The following is a 24,919-nucleotide window of genomic DNA, read 5'->3' as shown; positions in this document are numbered from 1 at the left end:
ATTATACTTCATATTTAGGAACGAAGGAAGTGTAGCTGTGACTCACAGTCTCACTCTCTCCTCACCGCTCTCACTTTCTCCTCACCGCTTAGCCCTTTTCCCTTCAGCTACCACCTACCCAGCTCCCCTGTGCAGCCGCCGGCGCGTCATGGGGCGCATCCGCACGGCGCGCGACGGTGCGAGGCACCAATCCCTGGCCCAACCTCCCATCCCCCCGCCTCCGAACCATTCTTACGGCCTGGCTGCGCCCTCGCGAGCATCCCACACCCACTCCCATCACTCCCTGGTGTCCGGCGAGATCCGCCGGGCAGGGCTCTCGCGGACGGGCGCGCAGTCTGGGCGGCGGCATCCACCGCGCAGCGCCCCCTGCCCCCCCCCCCCCCCCCCCCCCCCCCCGACGGCGACACGCCGGTCGGAATCTTCTGCTGGCAACGCCCGGCGACCGGCGCGCGCCGTGCAGCCCAAGGAGACCCTGAGCAAGCCGTGCTCGCCCGGATGGGCGGAGTACGAGCAGGAGTGGATTCCGTGGTGCACCACGACGTCGACGGCTTCTCTTCGCCATCGAGCTCTGCTCCCCTCCCTGTGCATCAGGATGAAGGTGCTCACGAATCTTACCTTGTCACGGTCGACTCCCCTCTCTCCCTCCGCGTTCTGCATTGGTAGGTCTGTTGGATTGGCACCGCCGGTGAAGCAAAAAACTGGAGGTAGATTGAATCTCTCCTATATATATAAGGCTAGCTAGATGTGTAGTATCGGTATACGGTTAGGATAAGGTTGTTTATTTAGTGAGATGAGGATTAAACCTTTCTTGGGGTTGTTTGGATTGGATACGGACTTTTTGCCAATTCTGTTTCCCATAAACTCGTTTAAAGGGCTAACCACATGAAATTTGTTAGCGTACCCAAAATTATAGTTTTTTTAGGAACATAATTAGTAAAACTTGGTTTTAGTAGAACAGGCAAAGAACTGTGGTCAAGGATGCTAGCTTCCTCTTCCTGGAGATTCGATCTGCCAATCCTGACCAAATTTCGAATTGTACAGACCCACAATGCATTTAAACAAAGCCAAACACAATGTCAGAATCATACAGATTTATGCAAGGTAACCTGACATAAAAGTCAGTACTCTACAATGGTGACAGTCATACTAATGTACCATTTGTAAAAATCGAATGCAAAGCTTGGTCTGCATCTTTTGGCAAATAGCTTAAGGTTGATGTTTCTAATCCTGTACATGGTACTTTGGAATCACCTTCTTCATTGAATTTTGAGGCCTGAAATTGATGTTTAAGAATGTGTTAGAAATTAAGGATAATTGCGTGCTAAATCTTATCACAGAGGTATAGAAAAAAGCAGATCAACGGATTATGTTCCTAGTCTTCATATCGAAGTATCTGTCGCCTAGAAAAACTCATCCTTTAATAGTTGAGATAGTAGAGATATGAGGAGATCACTGATGGCTTCACTCAGCTTGGGTTCTTCATTAATTATCAGATACATAGTTCCTTGTCCATGTATTTCTAACAAGAGATTCTATGCAATTGAAGTTTAAGTCAGTTTTTATATTGCTATATATGAGATTAGATGCCACAGGTTTTGATCATATTAAAGAACATATGCATTAGAAAGAAATACGACACCTTAGTATTTTTATTCTTCTTTAGCAAGTCACTATCGAAACATCTTCCTCCTGCATCTGTTTGAAATTTCACGTTGTCTCTTGTTATTTCTAGCTTAAACAGGTACAGGACGGGTAGATGTCGCAAAAGGAATACTCATGGTTTCTGAAGACTGACTATGCCTGACTACTACACAGCAACAAACTCAGGTTAGTGTGCATTAATAAAATCTACAATAGTTATGTGGTTGTAATGCAGAAATGAACATACTTTACCTTGACTTGCTATAATTTGATCCGGTGACTTCATGTGCTAAGGACTTCCTTGTACACTATGTTCTTCATGGTCGTTAATAAGGGCTCAAATCTTTTTCGCTTCTTTGAATTCTTGCTTTCTTCCTTACCCTTGCCCTTACCCTTGCCATTGTCCTTGATGGCGAGAATCTTAATGTTCCTCTTCACTGTGGCTCTAGACAATGCGACGAAGAGCTGACCGTGAGAGAAAACCGGGTCCGGTAGGTACACCCCGACAATTGGGATGGTCTGCCCTTGCGCCTTGTTGATTGTCATGGCAAAGCTGAGCCTAATAGGGAACTGCTTCCTCTTGAACTTGAAAGGGAATATATCGTCATCGGATGGGCAGAGAGGTATCCGAGGAAGGAACACCCTCCTACCAGCATGTTGTCCTAGCACGATTTCTGCATCAATGGCGTTCCTCTGAAAACCCCGGACCACAAGCCTTGTGCCGTTACACAACCCATTAGCTGGATCAATGTTTCTCAACAGTATAACAGGGCAATTTATCTTTAGTTTGAGTGCATGCGGAGGCAGCCCGTTGGGAGTCAGGTTATTAAGGAATTCGGGGGCATAGTAGCCGTGTGGATCATCCTCTGCACTATCAAAATTGTGGTAGATCTTCTCTTCGCCCTGGAAGCACTCTATCATGCGCGTATTTATCTTATCAACGTTGTCGTTCTTGGTGGAGAGGATCGCTCGAGATGTCATGTAATTTGGATCAGCCATGTTGTCGTCCAGAGCAGGAAATACATGGTCGATTAGCTTCTCTAGGTCAGCGCCGTCTCCTGTTGGCGGCACACAAATATCTTCGGGGAGCCTTATGTTGCCTTCCTCGTCAGTTTCCTCGGTCCCGTTACCTACCCGTAGCAAGTAATCTGCGAACCACGGGTCGTTATGCGCCCTCATGTTGGTGACGAGCCTTAGCTGGCGCATGCCGTTCCAAAGGTACGAACTCCGCAGGGTCGCATCAATTATCTAACCCCGTGACCCCTTCCTGACGACCGGAAGCACCTGCCTGAAGTCCCCAACGAACACGACTATCTTTCCCCCGAATGGTCGGTCCCGTCGTCCCATGATGTCCTGCATGCTATTGTCTAGTGCCTCAACCGCTTGCCGCTTCGTCATGGTGGCCTCGTCCCATAGGATGAGTGAAGCCATGTGCAGGAGCTTGGCCGTCCCACTTTGCTTCGTGAAGCTGCACGACCCCCCATCTTCAATGTTGAGTGGGATCTTGAACCTCGAGTGGGCTGTCCTTCCTCCAGGCATGATGGAAGCCGCAACGCCTGGCGTCGCTGTAGCTAGCGCGATCTTGCCCTCGCCTCGAACCTTTGCGAGAAGTGACCTGTATAGGAAGGTCTTCCCGGTGCCTCCCGGGCCATCGACAAAGAATACACCACCATCACCAGCATCAACTGCTGCCAGTATCTCATCGTATGCAAGCCTCTGCTCAGGGTTTAGCGAGGACGCCAAATCAGCGTCGTTCGCGTCAACCTCGATGGCGGACTCCTCGGTGACTTCTCTGGCCTCACCTCCAGTAGTGTCATAGGTCTCGTCGATGTCCGGAAGAGGGAACAACGCTATGTCTTTGCCCATGGACTGTAGCATGCCCCTGATGTCAAGCAACACCATCTGCTCCACTGCTTTTGAGCACGCGTGTGTTCGACGGTAGTCATCAGACATCGCGTCTAGGTGCCTATCCCATAGACCGCGCACGTCACCTGGCTCGCGGAATACCAAGATAGTTGCAAAGAGCCTCCTGAGTGAGGCTGGCATTGCAAACTGTGTTGACTCTGTAAGACACTCGTCAAGTGTGTTGTCGGCCTCAATGAGGCCCAATCTCTCGGCAGCCTCACGGAAGCTATCACATAGCACTCTGTCCACGGTCCGCAGGTCCTCGAAGGATGTCTTGCCTGGTACGTGGTTAAGCAGCACTCGCAGAAAGTACCGCTCCCCCTCGGCTGGATGGGCTGACACGATTCGACCTACTTGGTGCTGCTTTTCTCTCCGCTTCCAGTATTTCTGTCTCTGCCATGTGAAACTTCCCGGAAAGTCCTTGTACATGATATCCCGAGCCCACACGTGCTGCTGATTAGCGAGGAAATACTCTGTCAGCATTGACTTAGATGCAGTATCACGGGCGACGACATCGGTCAGGTCCTCTCCTGCTTTGAATGTGACACTATTCATATTAGGGAGATGAAGCGGCAACTGTAGGACCGACGGGAAACTCTCAGAAAGGTTGAAGCCGAATATCCTCCACATCGCCTCCGGTGGAGTAACCCATCTCGCATCAACGTACCTTTTAATCTCGTCTACAACCCCGTTGTTGTCAGGCTGGTCAATGCTGAATGAAGCTCGATCGTGACCCTTGTATACATATTTGTAAAGGTACTTGACGGCCTTGATGTTGGAGCACACCTCGACATTTATGTGGCAGTTGAACAACCGCAACAGATAAGGGTTGTAAGGCACGACCCATCTGTTATCCAGCATTTGACGGCGGACCTTAGCCTGACGACCATCGTCCCGCCGTCGATAAACCGGGTATGAATCCTTCCCCTGTAAGGTGTTCTGGTTGAACGGTCGTGGGTACTTGCTCTTGCACTTCAAGTCTTGCATGCACACATTTTTGGGATTAAGATTGCCACATGGGCCGTGCATCATATGCTTCACGACCATGGCATAGAGCTCTGGATACTTATGCCTGTCCGGGAGCTCTGCAGATATGACGCGGTCATACTGCTCTGGCACCACGAGTTTATAATTTGAATTCATGATCAGCAGGAAGTGTGCATGGGGGAGGCCCCTCTTCTGGAACTCGACGACATACACATGCGCTACCACAACACCAAGGATGTGCTTTTTGAACAACATCTCTTTCATGGTCTCCAGCTTGGCCCTGAACACGCGTGCGACAAGATCTGGTCGGTCCTGGGGTGTCTGGCCAGGAAGCAGCTCATTCAGTATTCCTCCCAGCTAGGATTGCATGTCATAGTCAAAAAGATGTCAGGCTTCCCATATGTCTGCCACCAGTGCCATGGCGTCCATCTGCCTCTGCTTCATGTCTCGGTTGCTTCCTTGATGCGTCCCTGGCAGCACGATCCTCTTCCCAACAGCGCTTGCCCACATCTCCCCAACCGTGATGCTATCCACAAGGCCTTGGTATAGATCGGCACGTATCTCTCTCTGGTGGTCCCTGATCCACTTCAGCCTACATCCCTCAATCTTGATGAACATGTCGACACCCCACTGCTGAAACAGGCGTGCTCCATGTAGTATGGGGTTGAATATCGGGGCGCGTCTGTAGCCGGTAACAGTAGTAGTCCCTGACAGAGACACACAACCGGTTGTTCCCCTCTGTGGAAAGACGTGAAAGAAGAAGGTTAGGTACCATATGGAAGGATAGAGAACTTTTTCTGGCATATAAGCATACCAACCAGGCGCACCTGAATCGTTATCACGGTTTCCTCTTGGTTGTTGTGCAACCTCCCAAGGGACATTGTGCTTAGGGATATTTGGATGCCAACCAAGCTCCCCCCTTGGAAAAAAGAGGGGATACGAGAGCGGGTCATAACAGCCATCTGTGGCATGTATACTATACTTCTCGTTGTTGTCCCCATAGAGTGTAATGCTGCGGTTGAACCTGTTTGCTAGATCGCTTCCCTCGACCCAAATCGCAGCCACCTCGGATGACACGGGTCTATTATATCTTCGTTGGTCTAGCTTCTGGTCAATGTTGAGGTCTATCCGGTACTCCTCGAGGTTTTCCTTGTGGGCACCCAAACTCCTAAACTGTTGGGAGTAGGGGTTTTCCCTGAGGACGTCCACTAACTTGCTCACAACGTGCTGGTCCAATTGCTTGGTGGCCTCCTTTCGATGGCTTAAGCTGGGATCGTCATCGTAGAAGTACAACTGCAGATGTTCAGGGCGAGATCTTGGACCGAACGAGTGCAACCTGTGGTACATAGTGCCATGTGCCCGAAACGTGTACACCCCGGACTTCATGTTTGTGTAGTTGTTGTCTAGGCTGACGCCAAGGGTAGTGAAGGCAAAGTGCCCGTTGAAGAACCGAATGCTCTCCCGGAAATGCCGAGAGTCTGCATCCGCGCTAGACCATAACCTCATCAGCTCTGGGATAGGCTCGGGTTCATCTAGCTCAATCTCCCCGTTCCGACAGCAGAAGCCATCAGTCTCATATTGGAACTTCTTGGCCTTGCAATGCTCGCAGTTTGCAGCGTGCTTCAGGATGTGTGTGTTGTCTGGGATGTTCGAGTAGACATAGTCGAAAGGATCTAGGTCGATAGATCCTGTGTTGGAGGATTCTACGGGCTCATCGAGGTCCGTGCTATCAGTGTCGGATGCTGCAAGCATTGTGGAGATATAACAAGTCACGATGGGATGCACATCATAAACCAATAATATAGAGGGATGAGCAGCGAAAGGCGCCTCGGAGTACCTTCACCGGCAAATAGGTAGTACTCATCATCCATGATGCCGCTAAGGAAGGCATCCATGTCAGCTGTAACATTGTTGAGCCGGTAAGTAATGGTTTTTATTGTGAGTGCACACCAGGAGGGGAGTAAACATGAGAGGGTTACCATTGGTTCCGATGGTGTATGATGGCATGCTTGATGAAGGGGAGGAAGCCGGTGAAGCAACTCCTATGGGCGGTGCTTCTGAGCTTGTTGCTGCTCTGTTCACATCTAAGGTACTTGCATCTGGGCCTGGAGGCCTCCGCTTTTTTTGAAAGCTTGCATTACGACGATCTAGCAAAGCTGACTTCTCACCTTCTGGTATGCTTTTCCCGCGCGCTGTTCGTTTTAAGGCACTCCCTTGAATGTTCTTTGCTGTAATACTTTGTTTGTGAGCTCGCTCCCGAGCCCTACGCTGTGCTCTGCTCTCCTGCCTCTGCTCCCGGGCTTGATTCTGCTGGTCGTCTATTTGGTGATCATTGGTTTGCCGCGAGGGATTTATGAGTTCGCTGGGGGCATCATTATCATCCAGGGTACGACTAAGGTACTCGCCTGCATCGTTGTGGAGCCGTTAAATACTGGTTCAATGCACATGTACAGAACAAGTAGAGTAAAGATGGAAGGATTACCGTCTGATTCAAAGTTGTTCCCAGCCTTACTCGCAAACCGGGGGGCAGGGGCAGGAGCTGAAGCTTCGGATTCTCTGAATGCCAACGCATGAGTGCTCGACATCAGGTTGGGTGTAGCTAAGGTACCTGCATCAGGGTGCGGCATTGCGATGGATTCAGCGCAAGGGGTGTTGCGCCTAGCCGCGAGTCTCTTCTTGCGCTGAGCTAGCATGTTCTGCTTCTCCTTAGGTGATTTGTTTTGCAGACGTGTTCTTCGGCGGGTGTTTGTCTCTTGGTTGTCATGGACTGACATATTTTGGTAGGCCGCTCTTCTAAGGGTGTTACTCTGTTGCTTCTCCTCTGGTGTCATTCGTTGCCTGGCTTCTCTTTGACGGGCAGTCCTCTCCTCCTCTGTTTTTTTCCTAGCTTCTCTGCGACGTGCATTGATTTCCTCCATCTGTTCAGGTGTTAATCTATTTCACCATGCCATATATTGGTCTCGCCTTTTTTGTTTTCTATCTGATTTAATGATATCATTTGAAGCAATGTGCTCGGGGATAGTGTCTTCAGTGTCGAGTCCAAGTGCTATGTCTGAACCAATATTATGATCAATGCTTCTGTCTGTTCCTCGAAGTGATGCATGGTGATCATAGTAAGTGCCTTCACGAGAATGATTTCCTGAAGAACCATTTTGTTTAACAAATGTATAAATGCAAACTGAAAAAAAGTCATGTGTAAGGGCGATACCGATTGATGTTTCCACATGCGGCACTGGCTGAAAGGCCTTGAGATTGCCGGCTATAGGAATCATCATAGGCAGTTGCGTGGGCACATTGTCATCATCATCGGAAGACGAAACACTGTAGTTAGTAGTGCCTGTTTGTTCGCGTATGAAAAAACCAGATGGTGGTCGGTGTGTATTGGTGAGTTGTGATCTGGGTGTCCTCTCATATTCGACAACTGATAAGATTAATGTAAGTTATGTTGTGAAGCTTATTGAGTACCTTATGTGCAGACATGTGATTGGCATACACATACCTTGTTTTCCTTTATCATAGAGATGCTCTCTGTCCTGTGACATCTTTCTGTCCTATAGAAGCTTAAATAAACCTGCAGTCTTTTTCCATTAAAAAATGATATGAATTGAATTACAAAAATGATATGACCTCTGGTGACTCATTTAACAGGCTTTTAGGTCTCACTTGTTCATTTTCATAGACATGTTCTTCGCATATGGTTTTCTTCCAAAGTAAAATGATTGTGCTATTATGTGTTGACGACTGAAGTTTGTATATTTCAGTTTATAAAGTGCAAGATTTTGTAGAAGTTCAACTTTTTAAAAAGAGGGCTCAGACATGGCGACAAGAATGAAGATGGAGGGGAAGGAGTGGAGAGAAAGATGTCTGTCTCCACGTGGTGCGAAAAAGACTATACAGGATTCTGTATTATGTCGCGTTAAAACAATCTGGAATATAAAGGATTCTGGAGGTGAGCTTAAATGAAAGTATTTCCTTCTATCACTATTCCTGTCGCGAGGCATGTTTGTTCCCATGATGTAAAAATAAACATGGTCTGAGGTTACCTAATCTTATACTGCAATTTCAACACATGTTCTTCTTACTAAAATGAACCTGCAGTCTTTTTGCATTACGGAACTGTGCGAACAGAAGTCTGAGTAAAAGTTAAAGATGCAATCTGAGTACTAACATTATGAAGTTTTGAACAGGAGTCTAGGATGGCAAACCTAGGGCGGATATCCGTCCTTTTGCCGTTGGAGAGGAAGAAGACGGTAGGCGGGCTCAGGAGATGAGGCAGCAAGAGCCGTCGAGCGAGGCGATCAGCAGAGGCTGCAGCTCCCACAGCTCGCGTTTCTATTTTGGCGGCGAGCTCGTACGCCAGGAAGAACTGGCGTCTCGATGGAGGTCGGCCAGGAAGAACTGGCGTTCGTTGGCGGGTCAAAGAAGTTTGATTTTTGGTTGATGGACCTCGTCCTCGTTCGTGGGTTGCGGAGCTGTTTTTTTATTGACTGGGCGTGATCGTGGGGTTCCATGGACTTGTCGTTTGTGTGTAGAACTGTGGACCTCGTACGTGGGCTGAGTTGGTGAATTTGTTTTGTTTGCAGGCGCTGAGTTGGTGATTTTTCGTACGTGGGCTGAGTTGGTGGGCTGCTGCGTGCGTGTGGGAGTTCGGGCGATGAAGGGAGGGGGGATCGATCGAGGTCGAACCATCACGACGTTCGATCCCCCTTTAATAGTAGAGATGTTGTTATATATATATATATATATATATATATATATAAAGTCTATTCAAGACCCTGGGTTAAAAATAAACAATTCTTCACCCCGGTCGGACGACCCAGCCAGCCGGCAGGCCGACTTGGCTCCATTGCATCGCACCCGCATGCACCACTTTCCAGTCGAGCCGAGGTAATTTATTCCTTATCAACTGTTTTCTTACGATAGGGTATAGCCGCTTAGGAGTTGCCCCCACTACCGCAATTTCTGGATCTATTGGGAGCAGAAGAGGCGTGCGGTTCGGAGGTGAGCGGCGGTAGGTTTCGGCGGCGAGCCGACGGCAGCTGCAGGTGGATTCGGATGTGTGCGACGCTGGGGGTGCCTTCGTTGGCTGGTTCCAGCATGGAGGCGAGCTGCGTTTCGAGAGGCTTCCCGGCGGGTGGCAGCCTCGTCGGCCGGCGGCCGCGCCACGACCCGCCTCCACCCTCCGCTCCCTTTGTCGCGCTGGCTGTGGCCCGGCCTATGTTGGTTGTCCCCGCCCCCTTCCTACAACCAGCGAAAGCTGACCCCGCGTAAGATCAATGGCCTTCGCAGCAGCAACATCTATTCAACGCCCCGAATTCTTCAACCAGTTGGACGAGCTTCCATGGCCTTTTTGTCCTAGCTGCTAAGACATTCAGGTTTCTCTCTTTACCTCTTTCCTTTTGTCCCTTTGTATGTGTGTGCGCGCATATGCAGGACGAGTATTGTGCAGGAAGAGTATAAAGATCAGGAGTCAATTTACATCCTATCTGACTTAGATCTTTTTTTACTAGTTAGGTTTATGATTTGGCTTTCGCCTGTGTATAAGTTTATTCCTAATCAGGAATCAGCTACCGTACCACCGTAGCATTTCTCTCATTCTGAATCTTAAATGTATTTTAGAAATCCTATATTAATCATTTAATTTATGACATAATTTGAGAATGGTCAAACAAAAGTTGTTGTTTTGTTGCAAACCTAGATGTTTCCATTTTTCAAATGCCATGTAATGTTTCTCATAGGCTCGACATATACATCTGCATTTGTGCTTGGCTGTCTATCCAAATTCAATTTCTTCCTTTATTTTTGTTGGTTCGGTGATGCTTTTTTCTCAGAGCTTAGGTATACTGTTGTTAGCTGAATTTGATCATAGACTGATCTTCTTTCCATGTCATGCAAAAGCAACAACCTTCTCTTTATGTTGTGATTTACAAAATGTTATAGGTATACTGTTTCTAGCTGAATTTAGTTGACTGATCTGATTTCAATGCCATCCGAAACAACAACCTTCTCTTTATGTTGTGATTTTAAAATTTGTTATAGCTCTGGTTTGAGTGAAACCACTGAAATTCTTGGTGGTGGATGATCAGAAGTTCATTTTTGCTTGCTTGCCATCATGCAATGATTCTTTTTTTTTGCCATGATTCTTGGCCTCGATATGTTCAAATCATGAACCGGGGGGCATCAATTAGAGGTGCATGCACTTCATGTTTTGTGATGCTGAAGATGATGCTCATTTAATCATTTATAGATGTAGATATTGATTTTACATACTATTGATAAAACAGTCTTCTTTGCCTTATGCTCCCTTTTCTCCCTAGCTATTTCATATTAGGTTCTGCCAATTCTCATGGTCCATTGTGCTACCTACTTGTGTAGGTTCCTTGTGTAAAATAATGGTATTATTTACTACATATAGAAGAATATCTTCACCATGGATGTGTGGAGATAGGTAATTTGTGTTGAAAAATAATTAATAAGTGCTAAAATAGAGCATGCAGGTTACATTTGTGTGTACCTGTTAGCACCTTTGCCAAGAAAAAAAAATCTATGCATACAGTTCTGGTCAATGGTAAATAGAGTATCTGAATGGAAAATGATGGAGCGTGTGCATTAACATTTTTAGCATGATGCTTTATTTTTTAGTCGGTCTATAAACCTTATATTAAGCTGCAATTTAATGTTTCTAACTGAAAATTGTGACTTACAATTCTTTTGGTGGAATTTCTAAACAATGAGAAGTCCAGACTTGAATTAGGTATTCAAGAGAAGTCCAGACTTGAATTTGAATATGAGCGCGACCTTGAGCAATGGTGCCGATGAGCTCACCCATGCAGCTAGATCCTAGATGAGTGTGAATTGGTTGTCCAATGACTTGCGCTAGAAGGTTGTGGCGTTCACTCCCAGCACGCCCAACAGCCAAGCAATGGCCGCAGTGCTGTCGGATTTCTGGGATGGAGTCGACGGGGAGGGCGGCGAAAAAGACGTGCGCCCACGTGTTGTACTCCCATGGTCTCACTAGTCTACGGCCTGCGGGCTAGGATACAGGTCGAGGGCCTCGGCCGGGCTGCGCAGTTGGTTGGCCTCTAATTTTTTAACACACAAATTGTCCATACTGCTAATACTCCCTCCGTTCGAAAAAGCTTGTCCCTCAAATGGATGTATCTAGCACCAAGTTAGTGCTAAATACATCCATTTGAGGGACAAGCTTGGGACAAGCTTTTTCGGACGGAGGGAATACCTTTTTAAGTGAGGGGTAAGTTTTAATCTAAACCATATATCTTTCTCAAAAATTGTGAACTTTCCAAAGGAGGGTGTAATGAAGCACACCTCATAGAATAAATAAATTTAGTAGTATGTAATATAATTATTTAGCATGCACTAGAAGCTGCAGTTGCTTGATTAACCATGATCTAGAATCTTTTTAGGTATATAGCGGGCGTCTTTCTATACGTGCTATGATTTCTTACTATTGTTTAATTATTGGCTGATCCTAGATTTTAGTCTCTCAGTTTTTGAGTAAGAGTTAATTTACGTTGATCAAATATGATTGAATTCACATTATCCTTTAGGATAAGATTCGATGCGGTAATGCTACTAAGAATATAACACAAAGATACTAGAATAGTACAACTTGTCGTGTGACATTGCTGGGTGCTAGGCCATAAGGGCCACTACATCTTGGGGTATATTTGTATTTTTGGAGAATCAGTCTGGTTGTGCAACTAAAGAAGTTTTCACCAAGTGTGAAGAATCTGATATTTTTGGTAGGGAAAATTGATTTTTTTTCTTTCTAATTGGCAAGTTTAGTTCACACTTGCTCTTTGTTTTCTGATTTGCCAGGAAAATGAGGAATGGGAACTCTGCCACGAAAGCGAGGTGGTGAAGGTGTTTGTAAGAGACTTGAAGATGAAGAGCAATTATCGAAGTTGTGGTTGTGCAAATAAAACATGGCACCGTGCATAGGTTTGCTGAGACGCTGAGGGATAGACCTGTAGGTTTTCTCTCATCCATAGGTCTGTGTACGTTGTACTCATCGGTAAAACACATTGACATAACTCACCATAAGCTGGATGAACAAATATATCGTTTTAATTGGTTTTTGAATAGTCGGTCCTGGGTGAGGATTAAGAATTCCTCACCCAGGTTTCTTCACCCAGGGTGATTTGTCTGGTTCGCGAGATGGGTAGGGTGAAGTATAAGAATTCCTCTAACTTTCTGCATTTTGTACGTATGAATTTACTGCTATTTCTTCTAAATTATACTTGGTTTGTTCCTTATGATTAAAATTGGTTTCACTTTCCTGGAACAGACTTTGCAGCCCAATACAAGTATACTTCTCTGACTTGGAATAGTTTTTTTGTTTGTAATTTTTTTATTACATAGTACAACAGCTTATTGTGTCACTTCTATTCTTGTGAGCCCAAACTGCCTTTGTTTCCTCCCTGTTGTTACATCTATCTTGTTCAAAATCACCAAAACTATTTTTATGTTTCCTTTTGTTGTTTTACCATGCTTATGAATTGATATATTTTACATTTACCTGCCCTCCTCAGAAACGAAGGTTTAGGAGGACTTTTGTTGCTCTAATGCTTCTTCGATGACAGTTTTGCCGTTCTCCCTTGCAGATGGAGATTGCCACATAAAGTGCACTGATGGCTCCAGTTCTTCACCAGATGCTGCATGCCTCGCACCGGCCTCAAGCACGTGAGCCACTATTACCTTGTTCTAACTGGTTAACAAAATCAAATCCATTTGCCCATTTAACTTACTTAGTTAAGTTTTGTTGATAACTAACTTTCATTGTTATTATATACTGCAGTGTCTTTGCCATTTTGTTTTATTATACTATAATCTAATTGTCAGGATTTTTTCTATATTTTGGTACATAGATTTTAGGGTCATAGTGCAGTGCTAATGTTTTCCCTGCAGGTCATTTAGTCACCGGATGTTCTATCTTTCAACATGTGCATGCTTGCTGTCGTGCTCATGTTGTAATCGTGGCCTGTAATCAGTCCATGATCCTTGTGTGATGTGATCGCAGAAGTTGGGCATAACTGCACTATTACGCAAAAGATGTGAATATTAACTTAAGAAGCGGAGATGAAACTCTGGCCGATAGCAAAAATACAAAGCCTGTTTCCAAGTATATTGATGTAACTTCACATCTTGCCCCCATTCCGGGCAGATGCTAATCAACTGAATGTATGCTAACTTTGAGAATGGAGTCACTCTTATTATGTATGCTGCCGCTGTAACTGCATAACATGCATTTCCCATTTTTGTTATGTAAAATTCTGGCAAGAAACTTGTTGGGATTAACTACGATTTTGTCCTATTTACTAGTACTATAGTATTTACTCATCTCTCAACAAATTCTTGCCCCTGCCAAGGGCAATCGGAGGAAGAGAGCTTTGACTGGGAAACTGCATGTTGAAGCAACACCTCTTGTTGAACAACCCAGAACGAGGGAAGACTCGTAGATTGCGAGAGGCCTGGCGTGTTTACTAGAGATTTAAAATATTCAAAATATCAGTAACACTATGTATTGGGCAGACTTGAAATACCAATATTAGCGTATCAATTTTTTCCTACGATTTCCTTCCTCACCCATAGACCTAGACTACCTTTCTAGCTTTGTAACTCCAAGCTAGCTCTGTTACTATGTAAAAGGTTAACATTGATTTGTAATCAATAGATTTCTGTTAGCGTAACCCTACCTGGCTACCTCCAACGACCGGAGGCACATCGATCATAGTCAAAGCAAGCATGTTGACCCATGGACGTAAACGTGCAATGTAAATTTACCTCAACGCTTTTGTGTTTGACTGCGGTGGGCGTTGTCCCGATAGGTCTCCTCGAAACCATAAATTTACCTCAGGTTGATTTATTTCTTACATTGGCTGTGTGGCACAAGGGGCCTGGTTGGTTGCTTCAGGTCCGTAATTTTACAAGCGTGGGGTTGTCCTGGTGCGTACATGATGGGTGGGGTGAAGAATACACCCTGGGTGACGAATAGTGCGACCGAATGTTGTTCCAATTCGGCCTTCCCCTTTCATATTCATCCGGAGAGGGAAGGAAGGAGGAGGGAGGAGAGAAGGAAGGGGGAGGCTGAATTGCTCCCTTTCCTTTCTCTCTCCCCCTCTTTCCTTCCTCCTTTATTGTGGCCTACATGGGGCGCACCAGCTCCCTAGGGGCTGGTTTGTCCCCTTCTTGGCCCATTAGGCCCATGTAGTTGCCGGGGGATGTCTGGAACCCCTTCCAGTGACTCGATATGTATCCGGTATCCCTAAAACACTTTCGGTGTCCGAATATCATTGTCATATATACATATATATATATATATATATATATATATATATGAATCTTTACCTCTCGACCATTTCGAGACTCCTCGTCATGTATGTGATCTCATCCGGGACTCCGAACAACATTCGGTCACCAAATCACATAACTCATATAATACAAAATCATCACCGAACGTTAAGCGTGCGGACCCTACGGGTTCAAGAACTATGTAGACATGACCGAGACATCTCTCCGATCAATAACCAACAACGGAACCTGGATGCTCATATTGGTTCCCACATATTCTACGAAGATCTTTATCGGTCGTACCGTAATGACAACATACGTTATTCCCTTTGTCATCGGTATGATACTTGCCCGAGATCCGATCGTCGGTATCTTCATACCTAGTTCAATCTCGTTACCGGCAAGTCTCTTTACTCGCTCTGTAATACATCATCCCGCAACTAACTTATTAGTCACATTGCTTGCAAGGCTTATTATGATGTGCATTACCGAGAGGGCCCGGAGATACCTCTTCGATACTCGGATTGACAAATCCTAATCTCGATCTATGCCAACCCAACAAACACCTTCGGAGATACCTGTAGAGAATGTTTATAATCACCCAGTTACGTTGTGACGTTTGATAGCACACAAGGTATTTCTCCGGTATCCAGCAGTTGCATAATCTCATAGTCAAAGGAATATGTATATGACATGAAGAAAGCAATAACAATAAAACCGAACGATCAATATGCTAAGCTAACAGATGGGTCTTGTCCATCACATCATTCTCCTAATGATGTGATCCCGTTCATCAAATGATAACACGTGTCTATGGTTAGGAAACTTAACCATCTTTGATTAAGGGGTTAGTCTAGTAGAGATTTACTAGGGACACGGTGTTTTGTCTATGTATCCACACATGTATCAAGTTTCCGGTTAATACAATTCTAGCATGAATAATAAACATTTATCATGATATAAGAAAATATAAATAATAACTTTATTATTGCCTCTAGGGCATATTTCCTTCACTTAGAACCATCACCACAAACACACTCCAACGAACAATCCAATAGAAAAATGCCTTATGAAAACAAAAGGGCCAAAGTTCATACTGCCGTTGATGGCGACCAAAAAACACTTACATGCTTCCACCACTCATTGCTTTAGGAACAACAAAATTCTCATCCTCGTCTACCAAGGCACTGAATATTTCGTACATGAACAAAAAAAATCCATCTTCAAAGAACCGCCACTGTCTCGTCTCTTTAAATAGAACAGAAACTCTATCAAAACTCAAACAAATACCAAAAAAATAGAGTCCTCCCGCCAGCAAGGGCTAGGATCCACCTTGCCTACATGGCCCTAAGGCCACAAAGACGTGGCCGACATGCGCTGGTGCCGGCGCCGGTGGGGCACAAGAAACCTAGCGGCTAGATGCCCTTTGCGTACGAGCAGCGAGGCTATTACGAACGAAGGGGTAGCCTATGATGCACCAGCTACTTTTCAAAGATGCATATATAGTTATATTTGTTAAACAAATAGTGGAGGTGTTTATGGGCGATTTCTTCAATTTTTTAGACTTCTCTTGATAATTATTTGCAGAATCTTCATAAAGTTTTGCAGATGTGAGGATCAATCTGGTTTGTAGGCAGGCACAAAAAAAAGGCCGGAGCTGGAATGGTACTAAGAGATAACCTAGGTAACATCATCTTCTCGTCCTGCAGGGTACTCTTCTCATGTTGGGATGCACTCGAGGCTGAGCTAAGTGCATGGCATGGAGGGGCTTTCTATCGCTATTCAGGGACTGTAACTTCCAGTTTGCCTTGAGATAGACTCACTTCCCGCTGTCAACTTGGTGAAAATGGGAAGACATAGATAGGTCTATCTATGCGTCACTGGTGGTAGAAATCAAACATTTATTGTCTCTTCGTAGAACTCGTATTACTCATGCCAAGCGTGATCAGAATGTAGTTAGTGATTACTTAGCAAAGTTTGCAAGATCGAAGGGCAGAACCGTACTCTGGCTGGGTTCCGAACCAGCAGAAGCTGTTGCTCTTTGTAAGGAGATATAGCCCCTGAGTAATACTATCAGTATTTACCTGCAAAAAAAAGCAAGTTCCATACATATGTTTCCCATCAAAATAATTCATGGACCATGCTTAAGGATTCAAGATTGAAACTCGGACTAGCAAGTCTAGAATTTGATCCCAACTTCTTCTTTCTAGAAAAAAAAAGGCATTCATTTCGTACATGTTCACATCGTACGTGCAAGGCGGAATAGGAGCCTGTGCACATTTGAAGCTGCATTAGCCAAACCGTACACGTCGATCCGGATCCAAATCATCCAACGGTTTCGAAAGGACAGCCATGTTACCTCAAAAATTGCCAATCAATTATTATGATCTAAAGAAATCGAGAAATATTACCTGGGACGTCATGACTCACGATCTATCCCTGAGCTGTTCGTTAATGAAACAGATCGATGTAGCGAGCACGTGCGGCTGCTAACTAGGTTCAGTCCACCGTGTCATCGCCAAAAACGAACCGGGGCGCATAGGCGTCCAAGTGCAACGGCCCCCCTGTCCAGCCTCTCGAACTCCAATCATTCTCCCTCGCATGTCCCATTGTATGCACTCACGCACGAAATGACCATGCTACACCCCCTACCAGCTGCTGCTCCTACCGTAGTCATGCCCACCACATCAGGGTATAAGAGTAATTTTCTTCTCATTATAGATATACCTACATAGTCTTCTGCCAGTTTGAGTACTCACGACGAACGCCGTCCACACGCCCCAGAGCACTTCGAACACGAGGCCGCCGGCGAGCATGGGCAAGGGAGCTGGCGCCGCCGGCGTGGACGAGCCGCTGCTCCCGGAGTTCTCGGGTGGGCACGGCGGCGGGGCGTCGGTCTCCGGCGCGGTGTTCAACCTGTCCACGAGCATCATCGGCGCCGGCATCATGTCGATCCCGGCGGCAATGCGCGTGCTCGGGGTCGTCCCCGCGCTCGCCCTCATCGCGGCCGTCGCCCTCCTCTCCGACGTCTCCGTGGAGTTCATGCTCCGGTACACGGCCTGGGCCAGCGGCCCGCCCTCGTACGCGGGGATCATGGGCGACGCGTTCGGCCGCCGCGCCGGCGCCGCCGCGCTCAACGTCTTCATAGCCTTCACCACCGCCGGCACACTCGTCGTCTACCTCATCATCATAGGTACGAGTCTGAGCCGCTCCGATTGGTGGTATTCTTGGGTGTCAACCGTGGCGCGCGCCTAATGGCGTCGAGGTCGCAGGGGATGTGCTGTCCGGGAGCGTGGAGGGGGGAGGCGAGCACGCCGGGGTGCTGCAGGAGCTGTTCGGCCCGCAGTGGTGGACCGGCAGGGAGTTTGTGATACTGGCCACGGCCTTCGTCGTTCTGCTGCCGCTGGTGCTCCTCCGCCGCGTCGGTGAGTTCGCGTTCAATTCAATGCACTGCACCTTTGTTTATCTTAGTTACAGTAGTTCGATTGCCTTTCATTTTTGGCAATACTACTAGCTAGGTGGCTTCCTGGAGACCATGTGACAGCCAGATCGTAGCTTTCTTAGAAAAAACTGATAGCCAGATTAGTGAGTTGGCGATCAGTTCTGATTGTGACATGATCTTCCCATACATGCATGTGGGGTGGGGCAGTCAGACTGGGATCTGATCGAATGAGCTAGGACTCCCTCCGTTCCTAAATAAAAGAAGATTCTAATATGAACTATGGACGGAGCAAAATAAATAAATCTAGATTTTAAAATATGTTTATATGTGCATCCATATGTACTTCATATTAGAATCTCTATAAAAGGTCTTGTATATTTAGGAGAAACGGAGGGAGTACTCCCTTCATCTCATGTTAATTGACGCTTAAACAAATGCCTTTTTTTAGAACTAAACAGATGTATCTATTATTGAAGAGTACAATTTAGTGATTAGTTGTGACCTGTGAGTTTGACTTGAGCGATTTAGCATAGTTTTTGGACAGAAAAATGAGTAATGCTTAAGCTCGAATGTATCTTGGGTGTTTTGTGCTTGTTTTCGGGGACATGCATAGATAAAACTGCGAGCAAAAGCCCAATTTGAGGAAATGGCAGAGCGGACTTGCATAGAATGAAAAAGGTTTATTCAAAAGTAAATTTTTCATTGGGTTTTGTAGCGTTCACAACGCATAATTACTTTAGGCGAAAAAGGAGGCATATTTGTGCCTCGCTCTTTTTATTTTGAAAAGAGCACTGCTACACGGACGACACTTACCACCTTAAATTTGCACGACATGCCATATCACACCATTTATGGGCAAGTCTAAACAGCAACAACCAGTTGGATTATGTCATGTAAGTAATTCTATTTTGGAAAATAGGATAATTCTCAAATCTCTATATTGATTGGTATCGAAAACAATGACAACCAGCGTCATCCATTGATATCGAACAAATCAGGTTTACAAAATCCAAAACCATCCGTATAAGGCCTACCTCGCGGCATCTTCTTTACAATCTTATCCAAACCGTATGACTATTGACTATATTCGCCGGTGAAGCAATTTTGCAACCTAACAAAAGGCGTAAGATCCTGACGCAACATCTTTGAGAAGGAACTGTCGCTGGCATGCCGATGACTGATCCAACCACAAGTAGAACCTGGAGCTATCGCCCTCAAAGCATAACTAGGAGTCAACACCTTCAAATATGAAAAGACGCCAACCCAAAATGATAAATCATTGGTTTTCACATCGAGAGAATAAAATCTTGATGTCAATTGCTAGTGTCGTCATCCACCTCTATTCTAGCCTGCTCACACAAGTTGGCTGAATGAGAATTCAACGAAAGAGGAGACACCATCACATTACTTCCAGTTGACGCCACACCATCTTCTCGCCGATTGTTGTCGTGCCCATCAGCATAGGCTAGATTCCGTGAGATCCTCGTGCACACTGCCCAAGGCAGCCATCGATGGTCGGATGCAACCGCCGCCCCTCACAACACGGTAAACCACCATCCCCTCCAAAGTGTTGTTTGGTTTCCTTCACAACAAGGAAGAGCCCTGCCGCCCCCTCACCAGCAGCCGCCTTAGAAGGAGATGAGGAGAGGGGTGAGAGGAGTAGGGCGCAGTGGCGGAGACAGGGGGGACCAGCAGGGGCCCTGGCCTCCCCCTAACATCTGGATTTTGCTGCTAATCTGCTATGAACAGTGACATAATTAGTAATCTATTGCTGCTGAAAATCTATTTTGCTTTAGCTTGGCCCTCCCTAACTTGTTTTAGCAGTACTTGGCCTCCCTAATACATATTTCCTGGCTCCGCCACTGGTAGGGCGGCCGTGTAAATACTAGGGTTTTGTCCCCCCACGCCCAATGTACCTCCCTCCACGGTAGAAAAAAAATCATAGAAGGATTAGAGCAAAAAAAATCATACTCTCTCCGTTCGGAAATATTTTCATCAAAATGAATAAAAGGGATGTACGGACGGAGCGAGTATCATGATCTGCACGTCACTCAGTCACTTTCACTCCAATAGTTTAGTGATGCTAATGGTCTGCAGGTCACTTGCACTTGCACGGCAGAAGAAAATATACTGCACGCGAAACACATTCCAGCAGGGGCAGCTAAAGAATGGTTTTCAACAGGAAAGTAGGCCAGGGTCTAGTCGTCTGTAGCGCCACTCCGCTGGAGCTCGTGGGAAGCACGAACGTACGGTCGCCATCTGCCTTCTCTACCAGACAGGTCCACCACCACCGCAGCGGCAGTAATCAAGCCGTGGAGCTCCACTCGATCGCCCATGTCCGTGTGACTCAGCTCTTATCCCTCGGCACAGTCACCCCGTCCTTGTCTCACCACTCCTTCTTTCACGCTCTCGAGCCGCCGATTACAAATTCGCACCCACCGCGCTGCTCTCTCCCTCTCCCTCTTGCTTATCAAGTCAACCATGGTGTCCAAGAGCTCGCGCGGTCCCGGCATGGCCACCGGCGGCAGCGAGGCGGAGGGGGCGCTCCTGCTGCCTGAGCACGAAGTCGGGGACCCGGCGGGAGCGGCTCCGGGCAACGCGTCCGTCCTCGGCGCGGTGTTCAACGTGTCGACGAGCGTGGTGGGCGCCGGGATCATGTCGATCCCGGCGGCCATGCGGGTGCTCGGCGTGGCCCCGGCCCTGGCGCTCATCGTGGGCGTCGCGCTCCTCGCCAACGTCGCCGTGGACTTCATGCTCCGGTACACCCGGGGCACGCCGTCGTACGCGGCGCTGATGGGCGGCTCCTTCGGCCGCGCCGGCGCAAAGCTGCTCAACGTCTTCATCGCCTTCAACTGCGTCGGGACCCTCACCGTCTACCTCATAATCATCGGTAATCAATCCCGGGAAACCCCACAGGCTCTGGCGCGCAGTGCAGTGCCGAGCGTGGCGCGCACATGCTTGCGTCTGGTGTGGTGAGAGATCCTGAGTGTTGGGAGAGTTTTGGTGCAGGGGACGTGATGTCCGGCCCCGTGGGCAGCGGGGAGGCGCACGCCGGGGTGCTGCCGGAGTGGTTCGGCCCGCACTGGTGGACCGGCCGGGATGCGGTGCTGGTGGCGGCCGCGGTGATTCTCCTGCCTCTTGTGCTCCAGAAGCATGTAGGTACGTACCCCGCCGCTCGAATCGGGCACAGCTATCTGGTGCGCGACCGAATCGGGCACTCGGCCTGTTGACGTAGCAAAAATTTTTGTCTAAAAAACCAAGCTACGGGTAGATCGTGAGGCCAGCCATGTCGAGGATGAGCACGTGGCGACGTGGCGTCGTGGCCCGGCGATTGCTCAGTGCACTGTCGCTGTGCACCCTCGTGCTGCATCTTTGATTGTACTAGCCAATGATTGATTTCCATTCAAGTGCCGACAGAGGGGAATGTGCCACTACTACCAGTAGGGTTGCAATGACAAAACAAGATAAAATGGTTACTGTAAAATTTGCAGATTCGCTGAGGTACACGTCGGCCGTGTCCATCCTTCTGGCGGCGGTGTTCATGCTCATCACGATGGGGATCGCGGTGTACACTGTCTTCACCGGCACCGCGAAGATGCCGCGGATGCTGCCGGACTTCTCCACCCTCGCGTCCCCGTTCGAGCTCTTCACCGCCGTCCCGGTCATCGTCGTCGCCTTCACCTTCCACTTCAACGGTACCCCACAGCGACCGCGCCATATGCTTCACAGTAGCTTTCTTCAAATATTCGAGGCTGTACAGCACAGCTCACCGGTTCTGGCTTGGCAGTGCACCCCATCCGCGCGGAGCTGAGCAAGACGTCGGACATGAAGTCGGCGGTGCGCATCTCGCTGGTGCTCTGCGCCGCCATCTACGCCGCGGTGGGCTTCTTCGGCTTCCTCCTCTTCGGGGACGCCACCATGCCCGACGTGCTCGCCAACTTCGACCGCAGCTCCGGCTCCGGCGTCCCGCAGGCGCTCAACGACGCCGCGCGCCTCAGTTACGCGCTGCACCTCGTGCTCGTCTTCCCGCTCCTCCACTACTCGCTCCGCGTCAACGTCGACGAGCTCCTCTTCCCAGGCCGCCGCCCGCTGGCCACCGACACGCGCCGCTTCGTGGCGCTCACGGCCGTGCTCATGGCGGTGCTCTACGTGCTCGCCATCGCCATCCCCAGCATCTGGACGCTCTTCCAGTACTCGGGCTCCACGTTCGCCGTCTGCATTTCGCTCATCTTCCCTGGCGCCATTGTTCTCAGGTGCGCCATTGATCACTTGCTTGTACACATAAAACTTAACGTTTCCTGGCCTAATCCGACACCTTGAAACTTTTCCAGGGATGTTCACGGAATAGCGAAGAGGAAAGACAAGGCATTGGCAGCGATGATGATCACTCTAGCGGTGATCACGAGCAGCATCGCCATTGCTTCCAACGTCATGAGCTCCATCAAGGGCGAAGTGAAAGGTGTTAATGCCGGAGCTAGCTAGCATGTACAGTTTCATTATTTATATAGCTATAATATAAATCAAAATTCTTTCACCCGAAAAAAAAAAAGAGTTCCTCCGCTTTAGGTTTTGATCGTGGCAAATGTCATACGAGGCATTGTGTATGTTGTCTGTAAGAACTAGCAAATGGCAGTCGGCCGTTGTTGTATAAAACAGTTGCCATACATTTACCGTGTATAAATATCAGGCGAAGAGAAAAAATGCTTTTTGTCAGACGAATTTGCTGTGGATACGATGTTTCATGTCTGACGCTCGAATCGAACGGGGGATTAGTGCCGTCCAACTGCAGCTGATGATGGCCACCGTACGGTAGTGTATACAGCTTCAAATCCCACTCTCGATTTCTGAAAAATATATAATCATTTCTGCTTCGGTACAACGTCCTAAACACATCAATAACACGTTAGCTACATGTCAGGCGACTGAATTATTATTTTCGGTCAGTCAAATTTGTGGCTGTCGATTCAAAATGCTTTGTGATAAGTACATGTGTAGGAGACCGACAAACTCTGTTACTTGTTCAGTTGATTTTTTTTTTTGCCTATCCTTGGTCAGAGCACGATGCGCCTTCATGCATGCATGCATGTCTACAGTTCGTGGCTCTTGCATGCACATGCATTGATGAAATGCATCCCAATATTAGTGTGTGCATGCTTTTTTTGTCCTTGTGTTTGCTTTTATTTTCTGCGCATGTTTGCTTTTGGTTTCTATTTTTAATTTTTCAGTTGAGTTTTTTTTCTCACTTTACGTTTATTTTCAGATGTTGAGTGTGTGTAAAAGTATACATGCAAGTACTACATGTACAAATTACATTAGAGTACGGAAATATCACTCTTATATGTTTATTCTATATATTATAAGAAGTGCATTTTTTGTGCTGATTTTCTGGAAATTTTGTATTTTCTTTCTTTTTTAAGGGTAATACCAATGCTATTTTTTCTGCTAAATTTTACTAATTCATTCTTTAAAAATACTTTTCAATTAATATTTTTTATATGTATGCACACAAGTACTATATAATATGTCTGCAAATTATACTAGATTGTGGAAGTTGCATTATTTTACGTGTATTCACCGCATATTACAAAAAGTGCAATTTCACTCAAAGTTGTGTGCAAGTTCTTTTAATTTCATTTCTTCTTAAGAGTAATACCAATGTCACTAATTCATTTTTTTTGCTAGAAACATTTCACTTTTTATTATGTCTTAGTTTTTATTTCTTTTTCTTTTTTAACGTTAATACCAATGCCCCTAATTCATTCCTTGTTTAAAAACTTCTTTTTTATGTAAATTTCACTATTATCAGTGTATTCTTACATACACTAAAAAAGAGCAATTAATGTGTAAATTGTTAAAAGTCAATACTGAGGGCACACATACATTTTTCCTAGAATTTTTTTTTTATTTCTATACCATCACTAAAGACATATACGTACTCATATCCATCATCCCTAAAAAGTCGAACTGTTAATGTGATGTACGTGTGACCCATCCATTATCCATGCATGTCATGCCCAAGCCCAACAATTGCATGCACGCAAGCATGCATGTACCTCGCCTCCCGCTGCCATGTTGGCGTTGAGAGGTGGGGGGACATCGGATCTTCAAGATATTTATCTTCTTCATCAAGTCTAGTGATCATCATAGTTTTGCGAGAATAAATTTTCTCCCGTCCTTTTGACGGTGCCATGAGGTTTGAGAGTTTTTTGTTTTCGCAGATTCGATTATTCGAGTTTGATGAGCTTATGTTGCTGTGTCAAGATAAGTTTTTGCTGGTCTGATTCTTTGTGGAGGCGAAATCTTGAATCGACACCATGGTGAAGATATAGTGATTCGACGGCCTGCACTTTTAGGTGATCATCCCCGACCCAAATACGTTCATCGATTAAGGCTTTCCATCTTTTTGGATAGGCGATTCAAGGCGCTTTCAAAAACCATTATTGGTAATGTTCGTGTGGGTAAAAGAGTGACAACGCCGTTGCTCCAGTCCAATTGCAGCTTATTTACCAAAGTCTATGGAGTATTTCTTCGAGCAGAGATTAATATCGCGAAGAAGGTGATTTCAAGATATTTCATTATATTCTTAGTCATAGGAGTTACTTTGTCTTTTTTTAATCTTAGGTCCAAATCGGT

The 24,919-nt window shown here is 46.6% G+C and overlaps 1 protein-coding gene across 2 annotated transcripts; it reads left to right on the top strand.

Annotated features, from left to right (window-relative positions):
- Positions 1-17,596: 17,596 nt before the first annotated feature.
- Positions 17,597-22,999, top strand: LOC125545168 (amino acid transporter AVT6C). 2 transcript variants are annotated; one of them, XM_048709044.1, is made up of 5 exons: positions 17,597-18,037; positions 18,117-18,269; positions 21,778-21,981; positions 22,074-22,539; positions 22,618-22,999. In XM_048709044.1, exons 1-5 carry the CDS (start codon positions 17,659-17,661, stop codon positions 22,766-22,768), a joined length of 1,353 nt encoding a protein of 450 aa, XP_048565001.1. In that variant the 5' UTR covers positions 17,597-17,658; the 3' UTR covers positions 22,769-22,999. The 2 variants fall into 2 exon arrangements, with proteins under 2 accessions (XP_048565001.1, XP_048565000.1); XM_048709043.1 differs by lacking the exons at positions 17,597-18,037; positions 18,117-18,269 and adding exons at positions 20,631-21,176; positions 21,296-21,445.
- Positions 23,000-24,919: the final 1,920 nt, after the last annotated feature.

The sequence above is a fragment of the Triticum urartu genome, chromosome 3, assembly GCF_003073215.2.
Source record: "Triticum urartu cultivar G1812 chromosome 3, Tu2.1, whole genome shotgun sequence".
In the NCBI taxonomy this organism is placed as follows: Eukaryota; Viridiplantae; Streptophyta; class Magnoliopsida; order Poales; family Poaceae; genus Triticum; species Triticum urartu.
This window is presented reverse-complemented; position numbering and strand designations above follow the sequence as displayed.

Coding starts and splice junctions, on each gene's coding strand:
- LOC125545168 (XM_048709043.1), top strand. CDS start 20,768: ATGGTGTCCAAGAGCTCGCGCGGTCCCGGCATGGCCACCGGCGGCAGC. Junction 21,177..21,295: donor CGTCTACCTCATAATCATCG/GTAATCAATCCC, acceptor GTTTTGGTGCAG/GGGACGTGATGTCCGGCCCC. Junction 21,446..21,777: donor TGTGCTCCAGAAGCATGTAG/GTACGTACCCCG, acceptor TAAAATTTGCAG/ATTCGCTGAGGTACACGTCG.